Raw genomic sequence first — 23005 nt, 5'->3', positions numbered from 1 at the left:
GGTGTCGGGTGGAGGCGCGCGCGGAGATTTGGACAGGTGGGGGAGACTCGGGTCTCGCGGCGCGCGTGACGCACCTTTGGTGAGTGTTAATCAATACCTTCCTTTGATGATTTGGGGGATTCACGTGGGTCAGGTGGATTTGAACTAATTGGTCTTTTCTCTTGAGTTAAAGCTCTGACGTGGAGGATCTAAAATGCGCGTCGCTTTTATTTGCTTACGTAGTTAAATTACGGACGTGTGTTTCGTTACTTAGCAACGGCTGATGACTGTCTTGACGTAAGCGGTGACAAAAGTAAACGAGCAAAACCAGAACATCGACCGCTCAGGGCAGTGACGTGCCTCAAGGGTCGGCACCACCTCCGGTCGGTGGATGGACCTTCAGTCCGGTCCGGAGTTGCTGCTGAGTTTGTGTAGAAAGATTAAAAAAAACGGAAATCTGTAAAATTCTTTTAAGATTCCCCAAATTCAGTCAATTTTGACCGCGTACACTGTAAAAAAATGACGCTAAAACTGCAGCAGCCGTGCGCGTCACGGCTGCTTCGGCTAATGACGCACGATGGAGGTGGAAACTTCAAGTCAGTCTAAAATGAATAGGAAGGGAGCGCTGGGCCACACAAGGAGGCGAGGAGCTCCTTCGGTGCGTCTCCTCACAGGAGGCGCAGGTGAGGTGATTTATGGAGGGCCTGGACCAGGTGCTTAAAGCCGGTATTTATGTCCCCATTAGTTTAACTGGTTTCAGGTTCCACACGGTTCTGCAACACTTGTTCTGCTCTTGGCTCTTCCTGCAGTTCATCAGAAATAAACGGATCTGAAACGTCCCGGACCGGTCTGGACCTTATACCCTCCTTTTTAGTTTTCTTTTTAAATATCACATTTGTTCCCTGATGTCCTTCTGGAGAGAACGCCGCCGTGCCAAAACAGACAACAGTAAATTTGGATAGCAGAAAGCTGCTGGTTTTCAAGGAAATGGAGGAGGAGACCAACTCGAGGGACGGGAAAGGGTTTGGTTTTTGTCCTAAACGTCCTCGTGTCTCCTCGCCTTGCTGATGGTGCGTGCGGAGGACGTGGCGAGCTGGTTGCTACGCAGACGGACGGGGGCCGTGATGATGCAGGGGGACGTGAGGGGAGCCCCTGCTGAGGTGTCTTTGTCGCCGTGCTGTTAAAGGGATTATGGGTAATCTGTGGTTGGTCCAGATTGTTTCCTCCAGAATGTTCTCACTAAAAAGAAGTAACGTATAAACAAAAACCAAACATGCCTCCACCTATAATTTTACAAGACATGCCAGTCGGTATATTCATAACTAACACAAAAGCTCATAAGCCGCCGCCCCCTTTTTTTTGTGACATCATTTGTTATTCTTTGATGTTTTCGGACGCCTCGTCGCGCCGTCCTCGACGGAAACGGGCGTGACGTCGGGAATGTCTAGAATGTTATCGTGCTCTGTTCAATCCGGGGAGAGGCCCGCTGACGCATTCCATTCCTTTTTTTTTCGGTGGGCGTGCGTCCAAGGAGGTGCCAGCTCGCCATGGCAGCGCGTCACGCCACCGTTAGCGGCGGACGACGAGGTCTGGGGAAAGTTCACGCCGGTGTGGGTTCCGACATGCCCGGAAAGAAATTCCACGGCAGCCACAAGGCTTCTACTGAGCGTGTGTGCCACGGCGTTGAAGCTTTCCGTTAGCATCTGCTATGCGCATCAGAGGTTTTTTCAGCGCTAGCTTGTTGCGGCGCCAGCGCTAGTTCCTTTCCATCCGGTGGCTTTAGCCCGGAGTTTTTAAAAAAGCAGGAGCTCCGAGAAGAGATGATTTAGGCGTCCGGCTTGGGATGCCAGACACTTTTATGACAAAGCGGTTTATCTGCGTGGTTAATCTAAAATCTTCTGTTTACATGAATAATTGATTTCTGCATCACATGTGGTAACGTGTTCACTCTGCCGCCTTCGGGATTACTGAAACTCGAACCTCCCAGGTGTTCGTGAATCTTGATGGAAGGAGAGTTAGCGCGGGCTGGAGAAGATGCCAAGGAGTCGACTTTTCACTTTCGGTTAGTCGGATACGGCGGGGAGTTGAAGCTAGCTGGTGAAATGTGACACGGAAGCGGCGCTAGCATCCGCTAAAGCACATGAAAGCTCAACCGCACGACCCGGCAGGAGGGTCGCTAGGTCACGTGGTCGCTACGTTCCCTGCTACGTTTTCCCGCTACGTTTCCCGCCGACAGAAACATGGTCGTCTGGTGGAAGATGGGGGAAAGGTAATTCAAGATTCAAGATACTTTATTATCATTATGCGAACGTAATAAAATCATGAGAAGGCCCACGGCTTAGGGCACACATCATGACATAATCAAGTCAAAAACCAAATTCTCCCTCTTAAAGAAACAATATATATATACACAAAGAGAGTGTTCCCCGTTTCAGGTTTTTAAATGCTGAAACCTCTGGTTGCACCTTTTTTTTTTAAGGTGCAACTCTAACCTGACCGCCGATTGCCAGCGACCCGCTGGGCCGAGTCGTCACGATGTTTTCCACTCCAGTAAATGGCACCCCCCCCCGGTTTCAGGCTCGCTTTCACAGGTTTCACGCAGTCGGCCTCAGCTACTCGTTACTTCGCGCTACGGTAAACCCGCTAAGTTGAAGATTGCACATCGTTTAGGCGTTATTGTGCGTCTGCAGGCCTCGGCCTAAATGACGCATGCTCATCACCCCGAACCCCCCCCCCACCCCCGTGGAGTTAAACGGAGGCTTCAAGCAGGTCTCTCCTCCATTCCTACGTAGCGCAACACGTTAACGAGAATTTAAGTGTTTTAAATGAGGAATAATCGACAGCCAAGCTGGATGCTGATTGGCTGCAGTCTGAGGGTTCTTTCAGTTTTCACCATGAGCACGAAACGAACAGACAAAAGCCTTCAGGCGTTCTGCATGTCGGAGCAACGAGTCTTCATCTGAACTCTGGGAACGGGGCTGCTCCTCTCCTTCGTGTCTCCAGTGTGTCTCTGCCTGTAGGGACAGTTTCACATCAACGACTGCCAGAAGACGGTCGCTCAGAGGACGTTCATGTCAGGCTTCAGCCGCTTCGCTGAGCAAAACAAGTCTCCATGGAACCGGGAGTTCTCTCTGAGGTCATCTCGGTGCTTTTTACTTTGAGCCTTTCATCAAACCTGTCACCCCAACGTCTGCATCATGCGCAGAACTGGCAACGCGACGATGCCATCTTTCAACAACATGATTCTGTCTGCTGAACGGTTTTGTTTTTGTCAGTTTTGGGTTTTTGATTCACTTTGTCGACATGTAGGTTTAAATGGGAGGGGGGGGGGGGGGGCGGTGAGGTCATAATTTAGTTTAAGGAGGTAAAAGTAAATCGGTAGTAAACATGGAAATTTTAATTCCTGTTGGAAAAAGAAAAATAATATATTGGTGGCTCGCTAAGTTGCTAACATCTTCGCTGCTAATGTTAGCTAGCTATAGCTGCACTCGCGACTGAGTGCTTTGTGTTCCCCTCCGCTACTAGCTTTGTCCCGCCCACCTAGAATGGGAGCCTATCAGTTTGTGCTAAAGCTCAATGACACCCAATCAATGTCCGCTTCAGGGTGTCACTGACTATTCCACCCCCAACAAAAGGATTTTATGTAAAGTTACAAATTAGATTAACGCGATAAAAAACAAACATAACGCGCTAAATAGGAATGTAATTAATTAATTGCAATTAACGCGATAATTTGACACCCCTAGGTTGTGAAGATGCCACTTTTGAGTGTGCTAAACTGTGGTTGCCGTCACAATATTTCAGCATTGCAGAACAGGACTGGTTTAGTTGTGGGGGGGGGGGGGGGAATCGAAAAGAAAAGTAGGTTAATATGGCTGTTTTCTGTCTGAACGGCGTCTCCTGCTGAGCCGAAGGGGTTTTACAGTTTGAATTGTTCTCGCTGTGTTTGTTTGTGACACTTTAAACCCGCTGTGGTGCCACCGGGCTTCCTCAACCCGTGTTCAACGCCGTCCTTCCACTCCCACCGCTGACGTGTTAACGATGCCGGCGTGCACGCAGAGCGTTGGCGGGGGGCGCCTGGTTGATAATCGGCGCTCCTCAGGAGATGCTGCAGAAGCTCATGGAACCAATTGTAACCCCTTAAGGGTAGGAAACGTTTTTTGGGGGGGGGGGGGACAACTGCTCCCCGTCATTCCAGGTGCTCTTACTCCTGGAGGCCACAGCGATGAACTAACGATGGTGGGCCCAGTGACGCTGCTAATTGGCCCAGGCTGTGTCTGCGCCGAGGCCCAAACGCCGGTGGAATGTTGGGGAGGGCTTTCGGGGGCGTGGCGCTGACGTCATAGCTTTCCCGCACGTTTTTTCCGTACCGACTCCGTTTGACACTTTTGATCTGCAATCATTGACTGGCTTTTATAACTCTATTCATGGACTTTGAAGATTGTAATTTACATTCCGTCGCCGGTCACGGCGTGTCATTATTTCTGATAGGCAGTCATTTGGATCAAATTGAACTTCGACACATGATAGTTAAGGTGTGTGTGTGTGTGTGTGTGTGTGCGCGCGTCTGTAACCGTCGTCAGGTATTACCCTGTGATTTAAATGATTAGTTCCAGTGCAGGCTCAGAGGTGCAAAGACGCGGGAGGGCTGGAATTAGATTTGCGTAAGTTTCCTTTGCACAAAGTTTCTTTTTAAAGCTCTGTAATTCATGCCTGTCACGATGGCTGGGTTTGTGTTTAAACGTTCTAATGAGCGAGCGATTAAAGGTCGTGTGTGTGTATTTATCAGTCAAAGTTAAAAAACAGACTTCGGGTAGCTGCCGTCATCGTCTGCCTTCGCCCGACCGTTACCGTCACGTCGGCGTCTCCAGATAAACACGTTCTGTTGGAGGAGTTTCAGAGATGGAGCCGCGTTTCCGCCGCTCTGTGCAGGTGTTGTGTTTTTGGAACCTGTAACTTATCATCCAGACAGACTTCATCTACACACATGAGCAGGCCCTGAGGGAGTTGTAATATTTTAGAAGGTGGTGTACATTTTAAGTATAATTTTAAAATGTTTGGGGGAATAAAAAAGATTTTATTTTCGGGAAATTTAGCTCCGCTTCTTTCCGATTGCAACGTCACCATTCCGTCCAACGCTGACAGGGATGTGGAAACGTTTCTCTGGTGCGTGAATTCAGCCATAAAGCAGTTCGAGTTGTTCAGAGTGAAGCTGCGAGGCCTGCGGAATCCTTCTGAGCGCGCTCGCGTGGTTCCTCCTTCGACGTAGGATCTCCCTTCCTCTGGGGAATCTGCTTCTTGTGTCGGGTCTCGTTGTCGTTTTGCAACGGATCAAATAAATATTTGAGCAGCTGAAAGAAATACCCACCAAGCAACAAGAGGGAGAACGACACGTGTATTCACGCAGCCTGTTCTTGTAAACGTTTTGCTGCGTGTCGTCCCGCCTCTAAAGACTGGAGATGTCCGACAGGGAAATGTTTCGCTCTGTTACCACAAATGTTTGCGTTGGTTTTCCGGGCCCCCAAAGAGCGTCGGCTTCGGAGCGGTTTGCACGATCCGCTCCGAGGAGAATTCCGAGATGCCGCTGGAAATGAGAGGCGGCTTACGCTGATCCGGACCCGCGTCTTTGATGAAGACATTCAACGGCGTGTTCGCTCTGTCTCTGTTTTCCAGAGTTTTGACCAGGCTGTCCCCGAGCTGAGGGCCAAATGGCGCTGACGGTGAACCTCATCGGCCCCTCGCCATGGGGCTTCAGAATATTCGGAGGAAGGGACTTCAAGAAGGCCATCACCATATCAAAGGTACCGGCCGACGGCTGCTTATTGCTGACCCTCGCCGCACCTTATCGGACCTTATCCTCTGTTTTTGTCCCGTCCCGTCTGCAGCGCGGGGGCATGTAAAGTCCACTTCCTGCTCGCCACGGCTCTTTCTTCTCTTGCCTTTGTTTGCGACGCTTGGGCCGTTCCGAACGCGTTTCCTCGGCCGCCGGACCCGTTGGGATAGGATGGAAGTCGATTACATTAGAAGGAAGCCACTGATTACAGTTGAACTGGAAGCTGGGGGGGGGGGTTCCTGATCCCAGAATGCAGAGTCTGATTGCGGGTTTACGCTTGTGCGAGCGTCAACACACACACACACACACACACACACACTTTAGTGCATGTTGTTTTTCCTTTCCCAGTCAGAGAGGCATGATGGGAATAAGCGGAGATGGCGTGGAGTCCTGCTGATGGCCGTTCTGTGATGTCTGCTTGCAGAAAAGCCGCATCTAGCGCCAGCAGGAAGCTCTGGCGGCGCCGAAGTGTGCATTCCATAGACCCCCCCCCCCGTCCTGCCCCCCCCCCGTCCTGCCCGTTCCACATCCCGGACCCACATTGCTACTTCGGCCTGAATCTTTCCAGTCGCTCCTCAAACTCTCCAGAATGATTTACGACAACGCAGTGGCACCGCTCGACACGAACGGCGACTTCAAAAGCTTCTATTTGTTGTTTTGCCCCCTCTTGACATTTTATACGAGAAAAACGGGCTCCGGGTCCGGTTTTATTGCCCCGCCCGATAAACAACGCCGGCGTGTTCCCCAGTTTCAAATATCAAAACGTTTGTCTGGAGTGACAGGAATTCCAGTCTTCAGATTTGTTTAGCAAAGCCCGGTTTGAGAAGTGGCTTTTCTAACCCCAGCGTGCGAGCAGCGGCGCCGACCGAACCCAAACGCTCGGCGTTCGGCACCCACGAAGCCTTCAGAACAGGACCCACCCCCGCCACCCCCCGGGGGCCCGGGGCGGACCTAACGGGCTCGTTCCCCTGTCAACAGGTCAACGGGGGCAGCAAGGCGGACCGGGCGGACCTGCAACCCGGCGATATCATCACGGAGATTAACGGGGAAAACACGTCCGACATGCTGAACGTAGAGGCCCAGAACAAGATCAAGAACTCCAAGACGCAGCTGCAGCTGGTGGTGAAGAGGTAGGCTGGTAGAACCCAAACACGCGCGCTGCAGCACCGCGCACACACACACACACACACACACACACACACACCCTTTGTCTCGGTGTTTGAGCCGAGGCCCCGGTCGCCCCAGCTTCCATCCGTCTTCACACGCCTCAAGCAAGCGCTGCAGAAACAATCAAGTGATTGTAATGAGAGCGGGAGAACGAGGCAGAGAGACGCAGGGAGAGAGAGGGGCAGTTCCAGTCCCTGGTCCCGCTTCATAAAGCCGGGTTCTGAGATTGTGCCTTGTTTGGACGACGGCGTTGGCTGCTAAAAAGCTTTTCCTTTGATCTGCTCTCGGCTGGCGTTTAGATTAAAGCTCTAAGGGATCATCCGTTGGTTTCTTATTTGAAGTTGAGCGCTTCCCTCTCTTTGTTCTTATCAAGCCGGCAGCGATGTGGGCGCTGGCCGACATCACACGGATGGATGTTGCCATGGGGATGAATTTGGCATCAGCCCATCCGCCAATAGGAGAGCGTTTTCCTCCGGGCGTTGGACCTGAATGTTTCAGTCAAGCTCTTCGTTGATGCTCCGTTCGACCCTCAACATGCGGCTCTAACGCACGCACACGCACACGCACACGCACGCACGCACGCACGCACACACACACACACGCACACACACACACATGCGCGTTGTATTCGCCAGATTCCTTTACCTCTGTGGAGAATTGCATTTAAAAGCGGGTAGAAAATGTTGTCTCTGCGAGCCAGAACCGGCTCCAGCCCAAATGTTGGACTTGGGTCTGCCTTTGATCACCGAGGCAGAACTCTTCCGTGCCGGCTTGTGTTTGGAACACGAGAGGAATTTGGCTTATTTCATGTAATGAACGGATTTTACAGAAACGTTTTTGGGGTTTTTCCTTTTCAAAAGTAAGATATTTCAAACAGAACCAGCGGCTCCGGTGTCGCCGACTCTGCCATCCGAGCGGGCTTCATCCCTAAATACTCGCTGTGGGTTTGAATTCTGGCCGTTCTGTTGGACAATATTCCGTTTCTCAGGGTGGAAAGTTTTCTTGCAATGTGCTCGACGTCTTCCATCCGTCAGCTCCAGGTCTGCCCGACGACACCTGACAGCGGGTGTCAGCGAACGGGGTCAAGTGCTGGTTTAAGCCGGTTCTGGATCCATTAAGCAGCTTCGCCTGAGGCGGATTCTTCTTCTGTAAAGCGAAGCTCAAAGTGAGCACGTTCCTAATGACAGTAATGCCTGTCCTGTGGGAAGAGTTCGGGACCGTTCGGGACCGTTCGGGACCGTTCGGGACCGTTCGGGACCGTTCGGACCTTTCGGACCGTTCCCGTCTTCCTTGTAGAGCAGTCGTTACCCCGGCTGGGAGAAGCGTTGTTTCTGTGTGATTTACCACAGGCATCCAGGCCTTCCTGTGTGGCTCATTACCCCGGACTCGACCTAAAGCCGGCCAGGATCAGGCCCTGTAGCCGGGCCGGGTGCGGTTGGGGGGGGGGGGGGCAAGCTTGTTTGCATTGGCGCTTACACAGCCCATATTTTCCCCTTTTTTTTTTTTAATTCAAAGATTGAATTGCTAACGGAATGTGTTCTCTGTTTAAGAGAGTTAAATAAAAGTGACTGGTTGGAAAGACCAGATCCATTTGGAGACTGTTTTCAAAAGCGGGTCGGTCTCGTCATTTACTGTAACGTCGCTCCTGGAAACGGTTATTGGTGGATTTCACTTGTGCTGAAGTCCTGGCAGGCATGTTTGGTGAGAGACTTATTATGCCTGAAAAATTATTCACACCGCATTTCCCCACATCCCACGGGAGATGCTGGAGCCGATCCCAGCTGGCTGTGGGCGAGAGGCGGGGCACACCCCGAATGAGTCGCCAACGCATTGCAGGGCCACACAGACTCACACACTACGGACAAGTCGGAGTAATCAATTCACCTAAATTGCATGTTTTTGATGGAGGAACCCGGAGAACCCGGTGAGGACCCACGCAGACACGGGGGGAACATCCAACGGGATTCAAACCCGGCACCTTGTTTCCATAAATCATGTCATCTCGATATTTTGGAAGTCGATTGATCCACGCTTCTCTCATTCCAGACCCGATCCGCCCAGCCCTGGACAGACCAACGGGATCGGCACCCCTGAGCAGCTGACGGGACGCTTCCAGGTCAGAAATTCCCTTCCTGACCGACCGGAACCGCTTTCCCATCCCGCCGCCGCCCGTTTGAGAATCCTGTCGTGTAAAGCTCAGACGACTCTCAACAGATACTGATCCGCTAATGTTCCGCAGGAGGCGGTCATCGTGAGTCGGGATGAGAACCAGAACTACAGAGAGTACACCATCTCCAGCCCCGGGTCCCTGTCCCCGGGACCGTATTCACCACATCCGCCCGCCAGCCCCGACGGAAAGAGGAGCGGCCTGACGCCCGCGACCAACAAGAGGTAGCGGCTCAAACGGGTTTCACTGCGCCGCTGGTAGAAAGCCGCTACTAGCGTCTCCTTTAATATCAGTCAAACCGTCGTCTGGGCGCCATAAAGTTTGGAATGTCTCGGCCGGACGGTCCTACACGGCTCTGTTGAGCTCAGCTGGTCCGTTCCTCAGCATCCGCAGAGTTCTGTGGAAAAGTTCAGCCCATTTGTGATCAGGGAGAACGTGGAAATGCTTCCCGGGTCGGTCCGTTCGTCCGGCTCTCACTCGGGTCAAATGGGTCGTTGCTAGGCTAAGCTAAAGGCTTCCGTTTTTGACACCCTTGAATTTAAAATTGCAGTTTGGACAATTCGGCCTCGATGACGAGATGCAACCGAAATGATTTCAGCGCCGTCGGGGGTTCCGGTGGCGTCTGTTTCAGGAGGTCGTTCATTCGCTGCTCAAATCGGGCTTACATAAAGGGTTGCAGCCCGCGTTCTCGGCCCGGGGTTGATGGGTATGGGGATAACGGACGGAGCGCCGACCCGCGGGATTGTACCGCAGGAACAAAGAATGTGCACGCCGTGTCACATTCCAGCGTTCGCATTCACGGTGACAAAGGGCAGAATGTGGAACGTTCACCGGCGACCCGGAGCGCCGGCGGTCGTGGAACTTTCTTCCCGGTCTGGACTGATGACGTTTCCTCCGTTTGTTATCGGCGAATAGGGAATTCATCCGTCTGTTTTCCTTCGCTTTGCGGCCCAGCTCGCTGTGGGCGAGAGGCGACAGCGCTAACCACTACGCCACCGTGACAAACAAACACACTTAAAGGACCGTATTTATAATGATTTAAGTTTCTACGTCGACGTGATGCGGCAGGTCCTCGTCCTCGGAGTCCGCCGTGATTCTACGGCAGCCCAGAGCGGACAAACAAACCGAGCCCTGGCTCCACAGAGGGCCGTTTGTGGTCTAGATAGCCAACGAGGTTGGACCGTCTGTCACGCGATTGGTCGGTCCAGCGTTTTATTTTAAACGGTCCATCGCACGTTTGAACCCGACTGTCCTCTCTCTGTTTCAGCATCCAGCGGCGTTCATGGTCTCCAGAGGATCAGAGTCGACGGCTGTCCAGACCGCCGTCACAGGTCGGTTTCTGTTCCCTCCTCAGCCCAGCCAAGCCCCCCCCAACTGCACCCGGCCCGGCTACAGGGCCTGATCCTGTAGCCGGGCCATCATTTATCCTGTGGCTCAGCGTTTCATCCTCTCGTCTGTGATTTCCCACTATAATAATTACATATTTAGCCTTCCCTTCTGCTTTGTCGCTCTCCGACGCCACGGAAGCTGCAAAGGTCCGTGAATGTCACACCCGAACGGCTCCGGAGAGGGTTTGACCTTTTTACAGCGGGGAGTGTCTAAAGGTCGGCCTTTAAAGGAATCTGACATTAAAGGAGCGATGGCTCGCCACAAACACGACGGCCTGAACCTTCATGGAGACTCGGTCGTCCCGGTTTAGAGGTGAAATATGGGAAGTGGGTAAAACGCAGACGGGGTTATCGTGAGCGTGCCGCTAAGCTATGCCGCACTTATTTCCCATTCCTTCTACGAATCCAAGCGGGGGGGGGGGGGGGGGCTGGGGCATCTGGAGAGACTTGATTGAGCGGAAGAGAGAAGATGTGGGAAAGTTCTTGAGTTATTCCAGCTATGCCTTCATGCTTCGTCTCGGACCCAAGATTTAACCTGCGAGATAAAAACATCCGAGACCTTCCGTCATGGCGGGAGGAATTCTAGCCGCCTCCATGACTCCGGACATCAAGTTGGATAAATATGGCGAGGTCTGAACTTGAAAACATTCCGTTGCCCCCCCCTGGCTGAGACTGTCCCTCCCTTCGGATTTGTCTTTCGTGTTTGGGATTCTTGGTCTTGTTTGCATGCTAAATGGGATTCGGACGCACCGTCGGTCGCAGCCGTGGCCTAGCCGGAGGAGGCCGTCCACAAATCCACACGGCACGTCGTCTCCGAGCGAGTTGAGGCCGGGGGGGGGGGGGATTATGTTTGTCTCTGTTTCCAGACGGCCCTCTGACTGGCTCGCTGTCTCCAGTGCGATATGCGAGGCTCATTCAGACGCCTCGGGCAGACAGTAGGCCGGGCCGGAGATGATGAAGTTGTCTGGTGTCAAATCCTTGACACCAGCGAGTCGGTGAACTTTTCTGCCCCCCCCCCCCGCTTGGAATCTTAATGAACGACCCATTTCAAATTCCAGCTGTGAGAGCTGTTAAAGGGGATTTTTGCATTTTGCTGACCTGCTCAGTCGGAGAGGGAGCTTCTTAATTTCTTTTTTTTAATGACGTTTGGGCTTCTTGTCAAACTCATTTCAAAAGTAAAGTATTTTTGGGAAGAGACTCAGTTAATTGTTTAATAGCCTGAGAAGAACTCAGCTCAACTCAAACCATTTTATTTTTAAACCCACAAAAACTCCAAACGCAAAACGCTGCGTTGTGGCGGGGAGGAAGGAGCGCTGTCCTCTTGGGACGGCCTCGCATGTCTGTGGGATTATGGCGTCTCCTCCTTCGTACCAGTCTCCGTCTTCCTCGTGTTGGAGTCTGCGTCGTCTCGTCCCCCCTGGGAGGCATCCCGGTCCTTGATCTGGCTTCCGTGCCTCTGCCTCGGTTTTTGCCGGTACGCAGCCCGTCGGGCGGGAGTCTGGGCGGCTTTGGCTGACCCTTTCTCCTCCGAGGGATGTCGGCTCTGGTTTTAAGGTGGTGACGAGCTTCCCACCGCAGCGCTGTGATTAACGAGCGGAGCCCTTCCGTGCACGTTGCGTTATTCTCGGCCTGGCTGTCCAGTGAACGCTACGGCGTGGAGCCTGAATGGAGGCCTCTGTTCCGCCTAAGAGCTGCAGAGTGCTTCTGTATCGGGTGATCAGTGGAAGGCTTCTCCACCCCCCGTTTTGGCTCCGTGAGTGAGGGGGGAGCCGGGATGCGCAATGAGACGCCGCGTTTTCCAGGGTGTTGGATGTCCTGAGAAAAGGCCTGTGTACAATAGTGGCTGTGATGGCGGAGGCTCTGGAAGACTGCTGCTGCCTTTTCCCCCCACGTCACAAGGCCTGTCCTTGTGTAAAGGGAAGGGAGGGGAGGGGTGGGGTGGGGTGGAGCGGAACCGACACCAGGGAGCTCTCTGGCATTCCCAAACTGCCCCTCTCACCCCAGAGGCTGCTCAATCACAAACATGTCCTTTGTAACGTTTGATTATTTACTCTCCATAATTCCCAATGCAATTCCATTTATTTTTAACATATCATAATTCCCACTAGATGGAGCCGTGCTAGAAGCCCGTCCCGTCCCGGGACACGGGACGACCATTGCACCATTAAAATGAAGGCTTCTCCTCCAGCACCAGATCCAGACGTGCGTGCGTCCTTCCTGTCCACGTTCGTTTGGAATGATGTCCTATTTGAGGCCTGACATGTGTGGAGCTGTTTGGTTTGGCGGCTGGACGGGGGGGCGGGGGGGGGGGCGCGGATGTTTTCCTGCACGGCGAGGCCCTTTCATGCGGATCCATTGGCATTGTGGCCGCTGCCACTGATTGATCAGCATGCCTGTTTGTCTTTCCCCCTGGAGTGGAAAAGCTAACTGGGGTAGTTTTTATTCCCAGTGCCCCCCCCCCCCCCCCGGCATACTCCGGGCGACGCTCGGCCCTGCACGATTTACGGGAAGCGTCGGCCGGGAAAGATGGGCCCTTTCAGGAGTTGGATGTTTACGAAGGTGGCGGGGGGGCAGTATGTCAACATTCCAAAAGTAGTTGTCCCGGGAGCGGCGTGTACAACTCTGTGTGTTCACGCCAGCAAAAAGGGACAGATCGGCATTTGTTCCCCCCCGTTTCATTCAGGACGACGCCCACGTTTTAGGGGACGGCCTCTACGGCCGTGTTCGCTGCTCGTAAATCAGATTTGTTTATCTGGTAAACGCTGGGGAGCAGTTCCGTCCCCCCCCCCCGGGACCCCACGAACGATTTGTGTTTACAGCAACTCGTTCTGAAACGAGAGCGCCCGGCGACGCACCGCTGCAGACTTCCTGTATCTCTCCGGGAGACATGCCAGGAAGGGCTCTGTCTAATTACTGCTCTCCTCATTAACCATTAGAGCCCGGCTGCCTCTCATGGAAGTGTCCCCCCCACCCCCCCGACGAGCCGTTAAAAGCAGCGCCACGCCGGGGCAATTTGTACGAGTTTACGCTCGTCTTTGCGGACGTTGTTTTGATGGACACCGAATGACGCATCCAGGCAGCCGTGAATTAAAACCCAAACGTAACGAGCTCCAGATGCTTCGTGGGTCTGATGTGCTGCTGCAGCCGGAGCCTTGCCGACTCGGGTTCTCTCCTCCTTTGGGCTCTCGGTGGACGACGGGCCTCCCTCGGACCACCGGCTCCATCGTCACACGAGAGTCCTTGCTGCTCGTGGTCGTTCCATTCACGTTTATTCCGAGCGACTTGCCGCTCTGTCTTTTTGCAGTAAGCTAAGCTAACTGTGGACTGAGAGTGAAACGCTTGCTCTGTTGGCGCTGCCGGCGGCGACAGCGAACACACGCACACACACACACACGCACACACACGCGGTGAATCACTGCAAACTCCTCCTGTTCATCTCTCATCCCTCTGCTGTTCATTTGGCCTCTAATCTCCTACATATGGTTTATATCTGGCGCTGCCTGATGGTGTGTGGCCATGGAGGGGGGGGGGGGGGGGGGGCGTGCATCAAGAAGATCCGCTGCCCCCCCCCGTCTGCCGTGCATTGGAAGGCTTTTTGTGTCGGGAGGAGACGGTGGAGACGGGTCACCACTCTGCATCTCCGAGCCCGACTCTTTGAAGCTAAAGCTAAGCTACGCTGCGTTGAACTGCATCCTGTCCTTCCCCGAGTGTAGCCGAGGGACCGGCCTTATCGCCGGAGGCCGCGTCTACGGGAGCCATCGGTCATAGCCGCGCTCCAGAAGCTTTCATAACGCGGCCCCAGTGGGACGCGAGGCAATCGGAGAAAGGTCAAGAATGCTAGCGAGAGGAATGTCGCTGTGAACCGATGTCGGCCGTGCTTCGTGTTTTTTTATTTTGTTTTATATAACAAATGTGGACGCGGTAATGCACCGTTGCTCAGACGTAATTACAAGGCCGGGTCGGCCATTGATGGTGGCTCACAAGCGGGTAAGCCCCCCCTCCCCACCTTCCACCGATGCACCCCGCTGGGTCGGGATCTCTGCTGCTCCGTACCTCCGTCGTGTGGCACGACGGTGAGCGTTTGGGATCGGGCAGTCGGAACGTGCTTCTAACGGCGGCATCGAGCTTCCCAAAATAAAATCTCCTGGAGGCGGCGCTCTGATCCGTCCATGCCCTGTAATTGAAGCTGCAAGGATGGTGATGATGGTGATGATGGTGCAGAGTGGCTTGATTGGAGCCACACAGAAGGCTCCTCTCATTGGCCTCCATCTGAAACCGCTGCCCTTCTTGTTTGTGTCTTGAAGTGGCCAATCAAAAGCTGGAGGCGTGTTTTGGTTTCAGTGATTTTCTTGCATTTTTAACCGTTTAATTGTAATTTGTCAGACTGCCCCGAGCCTTTTTGAGGAAGTTTAAAATCTTTGTCTTAAAAGGAAAAAAAGCTTTTGATATTTCACTGGTATGACTAATGACGTTTAGTAAATAAATGACTCTTTAAAAGTGATTTGTAGGCTTCAAATACACTCGTTTGCTTTGAGAGATTCTGTTTGCTGCTTCTCGGGTCACAAAATTCCATTCAGCTCCTGTCAGGAATAAAATGTAGAAATGGATTGTGGATGCATGATTTAAATAAACATTCATCACAGCCTTCCCCGACTTGTCGTCTTGGCTGCAGATGATTCGCTGCTGCAGAACAAAAAATCAAACATGTCCTGCAGGAATTTATATTTCAAAATCAAAACCTCGGAAAACTTTGTTTCAAATGCAAGTAATTTTCTATAATTTGACATGACTCCAAAACGTTCCCAGAATAATAATTTTTTTAGACCACGTTGGCAAAGAGGAACCGCTCGACACAAAACAGCCATTTTCTCGAAGACAATGAAAAAGCAAAGAACTCTGACGACGGGCCCGGTGCGGATACCGAACGGAGCCGTTTCCAGCTGCTTCAGACCGATTTTTGATGCCGTTTTCAGCAGAATGTATACTCGCATGCACAAAAGAATAACGTTGGCTTCGGCGGTTTGGTCGAAGCGAAGCCGCCGTGGTTTTGGAGCGAGGTCTGAGGTGAGCCGTCCTCCCGCTGCTGAAGCTAAATGAGACGATGCTGCTGGAGCTGGAGCCGGTTTGTTGGACATCCAACGTATAAGTCATGCCACAGAGAGAGATCTGCGACGCGACCCGTCATTACGAAGACGTTCGTTCGCCTCATGACTCATCGATTGCCCTGGGGGGGGGGCGTTCAGAAACCGTCATCACCATCCTGCTTTTCATTTAGCTAATGAACGCATGCACTTTAGGCCCTAATGACAGATTAAGAGTCCTTTTATTTTTGCGTAAGGCCGAGTTATGGCGACGGAACGGCCGGTGACATCACTCGATGAGCGATAGCTATTCAACTCGGGGAGAATGTTTTTTCCAAATGAAGGCCACGCCCTTCAAACGGGGTGAAACGTTCAACACTCGCCTACCTTTGGCGGGAAATGCTGTTTTCCTGTAGGGCAAGAAGGAGATTGGGAAAGTTTGTTTTCTCAGACGGCTCGAAAGACTTTCAGTTTAGATGTGTTTGAGGTTGCTTCCAATTCCACCCGGGGACGCGTCCTAGAGTGATCCGGGTAGTCTGAATCTGTCCGATGGTCGTTGAGCCACACTCCTAGTCAAAATAACAGGCCTTCCAAAGCTGGCCGATTTCCCCTCCTTTGTTTGGTTGGCCCGTGAGACACGGGGGACATTGTTGGCGGCGCCGTGGCGAGCGCTATCTGTCGGATCGGCCGTGGGTAATGGGGCAGTGGTGTTTTGGGCTGCCCGCTTGTAGGCCAGCGCCAGCTGTGCCATGGTTACCGCCATAAAAGACTGGCAGGACAGGTTTTTTTCTTCTCCAAGGTCCAGCTCAATCCCGATTGGACACTCCATGTCACAGGATAGCGTTTGTGTTCCCGCCCTTCCTCCTTGTTTTTCTTCACTTCATTGCATTCCTCTTGAGTCTCACGGATCAGAGTCGCGATATCATCCGTAAGGATCCGTGTTCGGTACCCAGACGCTTCTAAAACACGGACTCGGTTTGCGTTGGCGTGGGTTCGTGTGCACGTACTTCCTGAAGGAATCCCTAGAGCGTGCGTGTCTGTCAGGTACACGCCCTTGAGATTGGATCGCAGCAGGAGAGGACACGTATGCGTGTGCGTTCTCATGTTCTGGTAGATGTAAGCTCACGAGCCTACAGTTGTTCCGAGTGGACCCTGGGAGGCGTCCCGGCGAGTGTTTCTGGTAAAGGCTTCCTGGCGGGACCGCTAATCCGCCCGCTTGCTGAGGAAAAAGGAAAGTTGGACTCGATTGAGAACAGAGGCATTATTCAGAGAGCTGGCTATGCCACCGCGTCGGCACCGGGTCCAGAGAGCCGGGCGGAGACGTCCCTCCCTTGCGACGCCGACGCCAGCTTTATTGTGGACGCTGTCCTCTTGAGTTGCGTGCGGCCTGTTTGGTTTACAGTCTTCTTGGACTGCGTACAACACCTAAAATAGTCAGAACTTTGTTTTCCCTGCAAACTGGACGCTGTAGAAACAAAAGAAAACCTCTTTTGCAGCCGCGCTCGGGTCCGTCGATCCGTCGGTGTGGACGCCGTCGTGGTTGAGGATTGGGTTCTGATGGTGAAAGTGTCTGTTTTGAGTGACTTGTTCCAGGTGTTTAACGCGAACACTGACCTGAGGTCAGTCCAGCTCTGACTCAGAGGTGATCACGCTCAGATAATCCCTTCTCCATGGTAACGGCATGAACATAACAAACGGATCTGACTTCCAGAGCAGCTACCTGAAAATAACATGCAAAAAAAAATCAAAGGTAAATCTGTCTGCATTGAGCTTCCTGTGTTGCGCAAGTCTGCAGCGCCCTCTTCTGTCAGAACTGGTGTATTAACAGACTCGTCTCGCCTTCGTCTTCGGTAAGCCTCCAGTGGGGCTGGATCACGAGTCCTCTCCCGTCAGGCGGGGCGATGAGCTCCGTCCTGCATCTGGAACCCATCGGAGTAGAACCGGCGCCGGTGCCAAACATCTGCTGCCACGCCGTCCATCAGCTGGAGGGCTGAAGCGCAGCAGTGATTAAGATGGAAAGCTGTCGACGTGGGGTCGCCGCGGAGGAATGTTGGCCGCCGATCCTGCAGCGGAAACTATTTTGAGAGCGCGAGATGTCAAATGCGGGGAAACCGTGGCAACGGGGTGTTTACACGGTACTTGAGTTGAAAGAACCTCTGATTTCAGTCAGAAGCGATGATGATGATGGCATGACGGGTCGTCACACGCTACGTCCTCCTGAGATTTAGAACATCCTGAACGGCGGCTCATCGAAGCGCTAAAGCAGAAACATTGCATCGTGGTTCAAGCGCTAAACGGCCGCCATCGATTCCTCGAGTCAGAAAGTTTGACATTCTTGTTTTGTCCCCCCCCCCCCCCCCCCTTCCTCTTTGCAGGAGTTTTCTCCTTCTGACTACAGAAACAACTCCGTGTCCAGCAGAACCCCGACCCCTCCGGGACGCTACTCGCCTCACAGCCCCGTCGATCGGGACGCACCCGTGTCCCCCCGTCGCAGGTAAACGAAACGATCGTTATATCGATCCGTCTGAACTCGTGGACGCTTTGCCTCAACTAAAGCCAGAGAGCAAATGTTTCCATCGCAGCATTCTAAATCAATAAAGCTGCGTATTCATAAACGGGATCAATCAGTTAGTAAATGATTATCAAGAGGTCCAAGTCTGAACCATAAAAACAGGTGCTCGGGGTTGCAAACTGAACAGGAACCCGCCTACAGCGTCCAACAAAGTGTGATGCATCGCCACCTACAGGCCAGTAGGAGTAACGCACATGGATTCAGAGCTAAAATACGAGAACCTGGAGCCCGTCAGGCTTTTGACACTAAAGAAGCTCCTCCGTATGATTAATAGCAACCGTCTCCACCTTTCCTGGGAGGGTTCATTGTGTCCAGTGACTTTTATCTGCATCGTTTTAGTCCTGTTTGTTCTGCGTGGGAAGTCGGCTGAAGACCGAACGTCTCGTTGTTTTCAAGACTCCTCGTAACTTTTCTGTTGCGGCCGACGAACGTTCAGCCTTCAGGAAACGCAATATGGTGTCCACCACCTGCCCGGCATTTCACACACCCCCCCCCCTTTCCCCCCTCTGACGAGGCTGTCCTTTTTAACACTGTCTTTGTTTCTGTCCCGGCAGAAATGAGTCTGGTATAGCCGGTTTATGTCAGCCGGAGGGACTGGGGTGCGTTTCCACAGGGCAGGAGGGTTGTGACTTTGCCCCCCCCCCCTCATTTCCTCCTGGGTTCTCCGGGCTCGTGATAAGAAATATTTTACGTCTACCCCCGTCTGGCCTCTCATTCTGCTGAGCTGCAAAGCGCCCCCCCCCCCCCTTCTTCTCCACCAGTCACACGCTCAGCGACTCCCATCTACCCGCCCCTTGGTGTTGCGCAGCCAATGAGCTTCAGGGCAGAGGCGCACCTTTCGGTCAGACTGTTTTTCTGCTGCAGATGTAGGTGTGTGCGCTAACATTGTTCCTCCTCGCGTGCGTTGCGTTAATGCAGCCGCGTGAGAAACGCCGGGAGCGTTACCGGAGACGATAGTCGCCGTCTTTCTTCCGTCTCTTTGAGGTGAGTCTTTCCATTTCAAGGTCGTACTCAAATCGGGCGGTTGTTGAATTGTCAGACTTCAGCTTTTGGGTTTTTGCGTGACATTAGCTGTCTTTTCTGAAACCCTCCCAGCTAGTCTGGAATCATTCTTCTCCCACTTGTCCCCGTCCTCATCCCCGTCCTCGTCCATCGCTTCGGTTTGTCTTCCTCCCGCTGGCCCTCGACTTTCTATTTGTTTTCAGATTGCAAACTCAAATGGGGGAAGTAGAGCGAGGGTGGAGCCGAGCGTGTGGAGAAGTTGGCGGCTGTTCTTTTAGAGGTCTGTTTTCAATTTGAACCATGTTGGGTGACGCGGAGGGGAAAGTGTCTGAGCATGTGCTTCGGTCGCTTTTCGTTTGCCGTCTCCTGTTTGAGGCAGAAGGCTAAAGTCCAGGCAGCGACTTTGAAGCTCAGACCCTTCTGAAGGTGAGAGATGTGCACGAGACGGTTCCTTCATCATTTGGCCGGGAATATCCTAAATTCCATGTTAAAAAAACTAAACTTAAAAGCATGGCTGTGATGCTAAACTGCACCAGAAGTCGGCCCGTTTCGATGCAGCACAACATCCTCGGCCCGTTCATCGGTCCCGTGTGCAGCAGAGCAAACACGACTTGTTGGTGCAGATCTGTCAATGATCGACGACTTGCGTGCCGTAATTTCGTCGTCCCTGCAGAAGAACGGGACCGGCCGGAAGGCCTCTCGGTGAGTCATCGAGTTTCTAAAATATGTAACCGCTGTTAATGCTTGAGAGAAGACTTTCCTCGCCGTGCTCTCGCCTGTTGAGAGGACGGACGCCTTTTTGACTTCCTGAGTGCGACATCCGACCTCGACACCGTGCCGGGAGGTCGAAGCCTGAAACCCGACTGCAGCCGCATCCTTCGCTTCCTCTGTATTTATCTCCAACGACTTTCATGAACCCAGTACCTTCTTGCTGTGAAGCGACAGCGCTAACCACTACGCCATGTGTGCGGAGTTTGTATGTTCTTCCGCGTGGGGTTTTCTCCGGTTTCCTCCACAAACGTGCAATTTCGGTGAATTGATGACTCCAAATTGTCCCTGGTGTACGAGTGTGTGGCCCCGCGATGCGCTGGCGACATGTCCGAGGTGAACCCCACCTCGTAGGTGAGACGATCGTCTCACCTACGATCGTCTCACCAATGGACTTTTACGAAAGTAAATTTTCTCAAGACCTCGATGGTGATAATCTGTGGTCTATATGTTTGTGTTTTTTTATTCTCTTCCCTCTGCAGTAGTTCCAGCTCTGAGTTTGCCATGCAGCGGTTTGAGAGTGAGTCGGAGGTGTACAAGATGATCCAGGAGAATAAGGAGGCCCGCACGGCGCCTCGCCAGTCCAACACCTTCAAGATGCTGCAGGAGGTCCTGGAGGCTGACGAGAAAGGTGAAGGGTTGGCCCAAAGAAGGAAGGAAGCACTTCCTGCGTGTCAGGAAGTGCTAAATAACCTGGAGGATCTGAGTTTGTTTGTGTTCAAGTGCAAACCTGAATTAAGTCAAAGTAATTCTTTACGTAGCAGATTTCATAAAGGAGATTATGATTGAAGGGCAGCGGCAAAAGCGTAAAGCGTGTCCCACAGGTTCGCAGCTAGACGGAGCGAGCAGCTGTTTATGCGTGTGTGTGTGTGTGTCTTTGTGTGTGTTGCAGAGGCAGCCATGAGGTTCCCTGGTAAATTCTCGCCGAACGCCCCCAAACCGGCCACGTCGGTGGGAGGAGTCAAAAAAACCCACGTCTGTGAGAAGTGCGGCACCAGCATTGTGTAAGTCCAGCTACAGGTACATGCTCACCTGGATATCGTAGGTGGTGAGATGAGAGTTTTATTTTGTGGGGAGGTCTCTTCCTGTTACCCGTTGGAGAACCCTCGGTCGATCGATCGCGTTCTCGGCGGCGTCGCTTTCTGACTGCATCCGTCTCTCCGCAGCACGGTGGCGGTGCGCATCACGGACGACCTCTACCGCCACGCGGAGTGCTACACCTGCTCGGACTGCGGCCTGAACCTCAAGATGAGGGGCCACTTCTGGTTCCGGGACCAGATGTACTGTGAGAAGCACGCCAAAGAGAGGCACGAAAGGCAGCCCTCCCCCCCCCGAGCCGCCGTCTCACCCCACCAATGAGTCCCGCCGCGGCCCGGACGCGGAAGACCTGAAGCCCCGCCTCACGCGACTTAGTTATAAACATTAGGATCGGTGGGGGGGGGGGGGGGGGGCGGGGCACGCCATCCGGCACAAGGTGTTCTCTTCTGATCACATTTAACCACACTTTGCAATATTATCAATTACTTTATGATTCTACGGGAATCGGGGCTTCGTTTTTCACACGGCCCAGAATCCATTTGAGTTTTGTTCATGTTTTTTTTTTTTCTTCCAATCTGACGGTTTCCAGCCGTGGAAACACAAGATTTATCACAACAGCAACACTCGACGCGAACGCCGCAGAACCGGCTCCGACACAAAGGGACCAGCGGCTCGCCTCTGGTGGGTGTGTGGGTGCGTTCACATGCAGAAATGCAGCAGGGTGTGTGTGTGTGTGTGTGTGTGTGTGTGTGTGTGTGTGTGTGTGTGTGCGTGTGTGTGTGCGTGCGCCCGTGCGTGTGAGAGAGGGAGGGTGGAGGCCAGAAGCCTTTGAGTTTTCTCTATTTCTTTTGTAAACAGGATTTGCGTAGAAAAAAATAAATACGTATACGTTAACTTGATTTGTTTAACGAGAGACGATGGATCGATCCAATATACGAATGTTTTTTTGTGATTGAACTATATTCTACAATCTGAAGTGCGTAATGTCTGCACAGGACATATTGTGAAAAGTGATGATGATGATGGTGCACTTCCAGTCCAGTCACAGCAGTACTCGGATACTCGATGTTCTCAATTCATGTGTAAATTTAATAAAATGGCACAACGTGAAGCTTTGTCTGAACTAAAGCGGCTTAATATGTACGGTCATGATGCTCAATGTAAAATAGGGCGCGGCATTAGTGCACGGGAGGAGTTAATTACATGCACGACTTCATTCCGTAGCCGTTTCTCCCAGCTGCGTGACAAAAGGTCCTGCAGGTGGAGATGAACCCGCTGCCAATCAGCTGTTCGTTGTACCTGCGGTGAAAACGGCCCGTCAGTCAGACCTGAACATTTGAACTTCAGACTTTAAGACTCATTTAAATCAAAGTAATGTTCCCAAAAATGTATGACTGGGTAGACGTGCAGCTCTGGACCGAAGCTGCAGCAAACGGCAGTTTCCTGTATTGCATTCTTTGCATTCCCTTCACCTAAAGTCTTCTTTAAAATGGACATATTATGGAAAACAAAAATCACTTTTCCCATGTTTATGCACTAATATTTGGTCGTTTCGGGTCAATACCAACGGGGAAAAACTGCTACAGATGAACAGCAGAGTAGATAAAGTTTATTTTGGGTTGTAATGTTCTGGGGAAAATTGGCACAAATGTTTTAGTGTGTGCTTAAAAGGTCACGTCGCCGGTTGCCATGGTAGCGTGCAGCTTTCAGTTTGATTTTCATAGGCGTTTCTGACAGTTTGAGACAGAGAAGAGGGACGCTGTCCTGCAACATCTGTTTGAGACAGAAAAGAGGGACGCTGTCCTGCAACATCTGTTTGCTATTTTGACAAGACTGGCCCAGATAGTTCACATAAGTGTTTGGGGACTGGGACATTTTAAGAATTCTTTTTGTGCAGTTGTGGTTGTGGCCGGAAGAGGGCAGCATCGCGACACGTTTAAAATAAAAATGGTGACGTTTCGAGAAACTGACAAATGAAGCAAAAAAGGCTTTGAGAAATATGTGGATATT

At 52.3% G+C, this 23005-nt stretch overlaps 1 protein-coding gene across 1 annotated transcript; it reads left to right on the top strand.

Annotated features, from left to right (window-relative positions):
- Positions 1-2: 2 nt before the first annotated feature.
- On the top strand, positions 3-21356 carry LOC137893125 (PDZ and LIM domain protein 2-like). Its single transcript, XM_068738568.1, has 10 exons — positions 3-79; positions 5653-5780; positions 6791-6942; positions 9026-9095; positions 9219-9370; positions 10414-10477; positions 17991-18109; positions 20440-20588; positions 20850-20961; positions 21124-21356. Exons 2-10 carry the CDS (start codon positions 5688-5690, stop codon positions 21314-21316), a joined length of 1104 nt encoding a protein of 367 aa, XP_068594669.1. The 5' UTR covers positions 3-79; positions 5653-5687; the 3' UTR covers positions 21317-21356.
- The last annotated feature ends 1649 nt before the right edge of the window (positions 21357-23005 follow it).

The sequence above is a fragment of the Brachionichthys hirsutus genome, chromosome 4, assembly GCF_040956055.1.
Source record: "Brachionichthys hirsutus isolate HB-005 chromosome 4, CSIRO-AGI_Bhir_v1, whole genome shotgun sequence".
Lineage (NCBI taxonomy): Eukaryota > Metazoa > Chordata > Actinopteri > Lophiiformes > Brachionichthyidae > Brachionichthys > Brachionichthys hirsutus.
Note: the sequence above shows the minus strand (reverse complement) of the source record. Positions and strands in the feature narration are given on the sequence as shown.

What these genes read in the sequence shown, in the direction of transcription:
- LOC137893125 (XM_068738568.1), top strand. Translation starts at nt 5,688, where the DNA reads ATGGCGCTGACGGTGAACCTCATCGGCCCCTCGCCATGGGGCTTCAGA. An exon ending in AGGCCATCACCATATCAAAG is followed by an intron (nt 5,781 to 6,790) that starts GTACCGGCCGAC and finishes CCCTGTCAACAG; the next exon opens with GTCAACGGGGGCAGCAAGGC. An exon ending in TGTCCAGACCGCCGTCACAG is followed by an intron (nt 10,478 to 17,990) that starts GTCGGTTTCTGT and finishes TCCTCTTTGCAG; the next exon opens with GAGTTTTCTCCTTCTGACTA.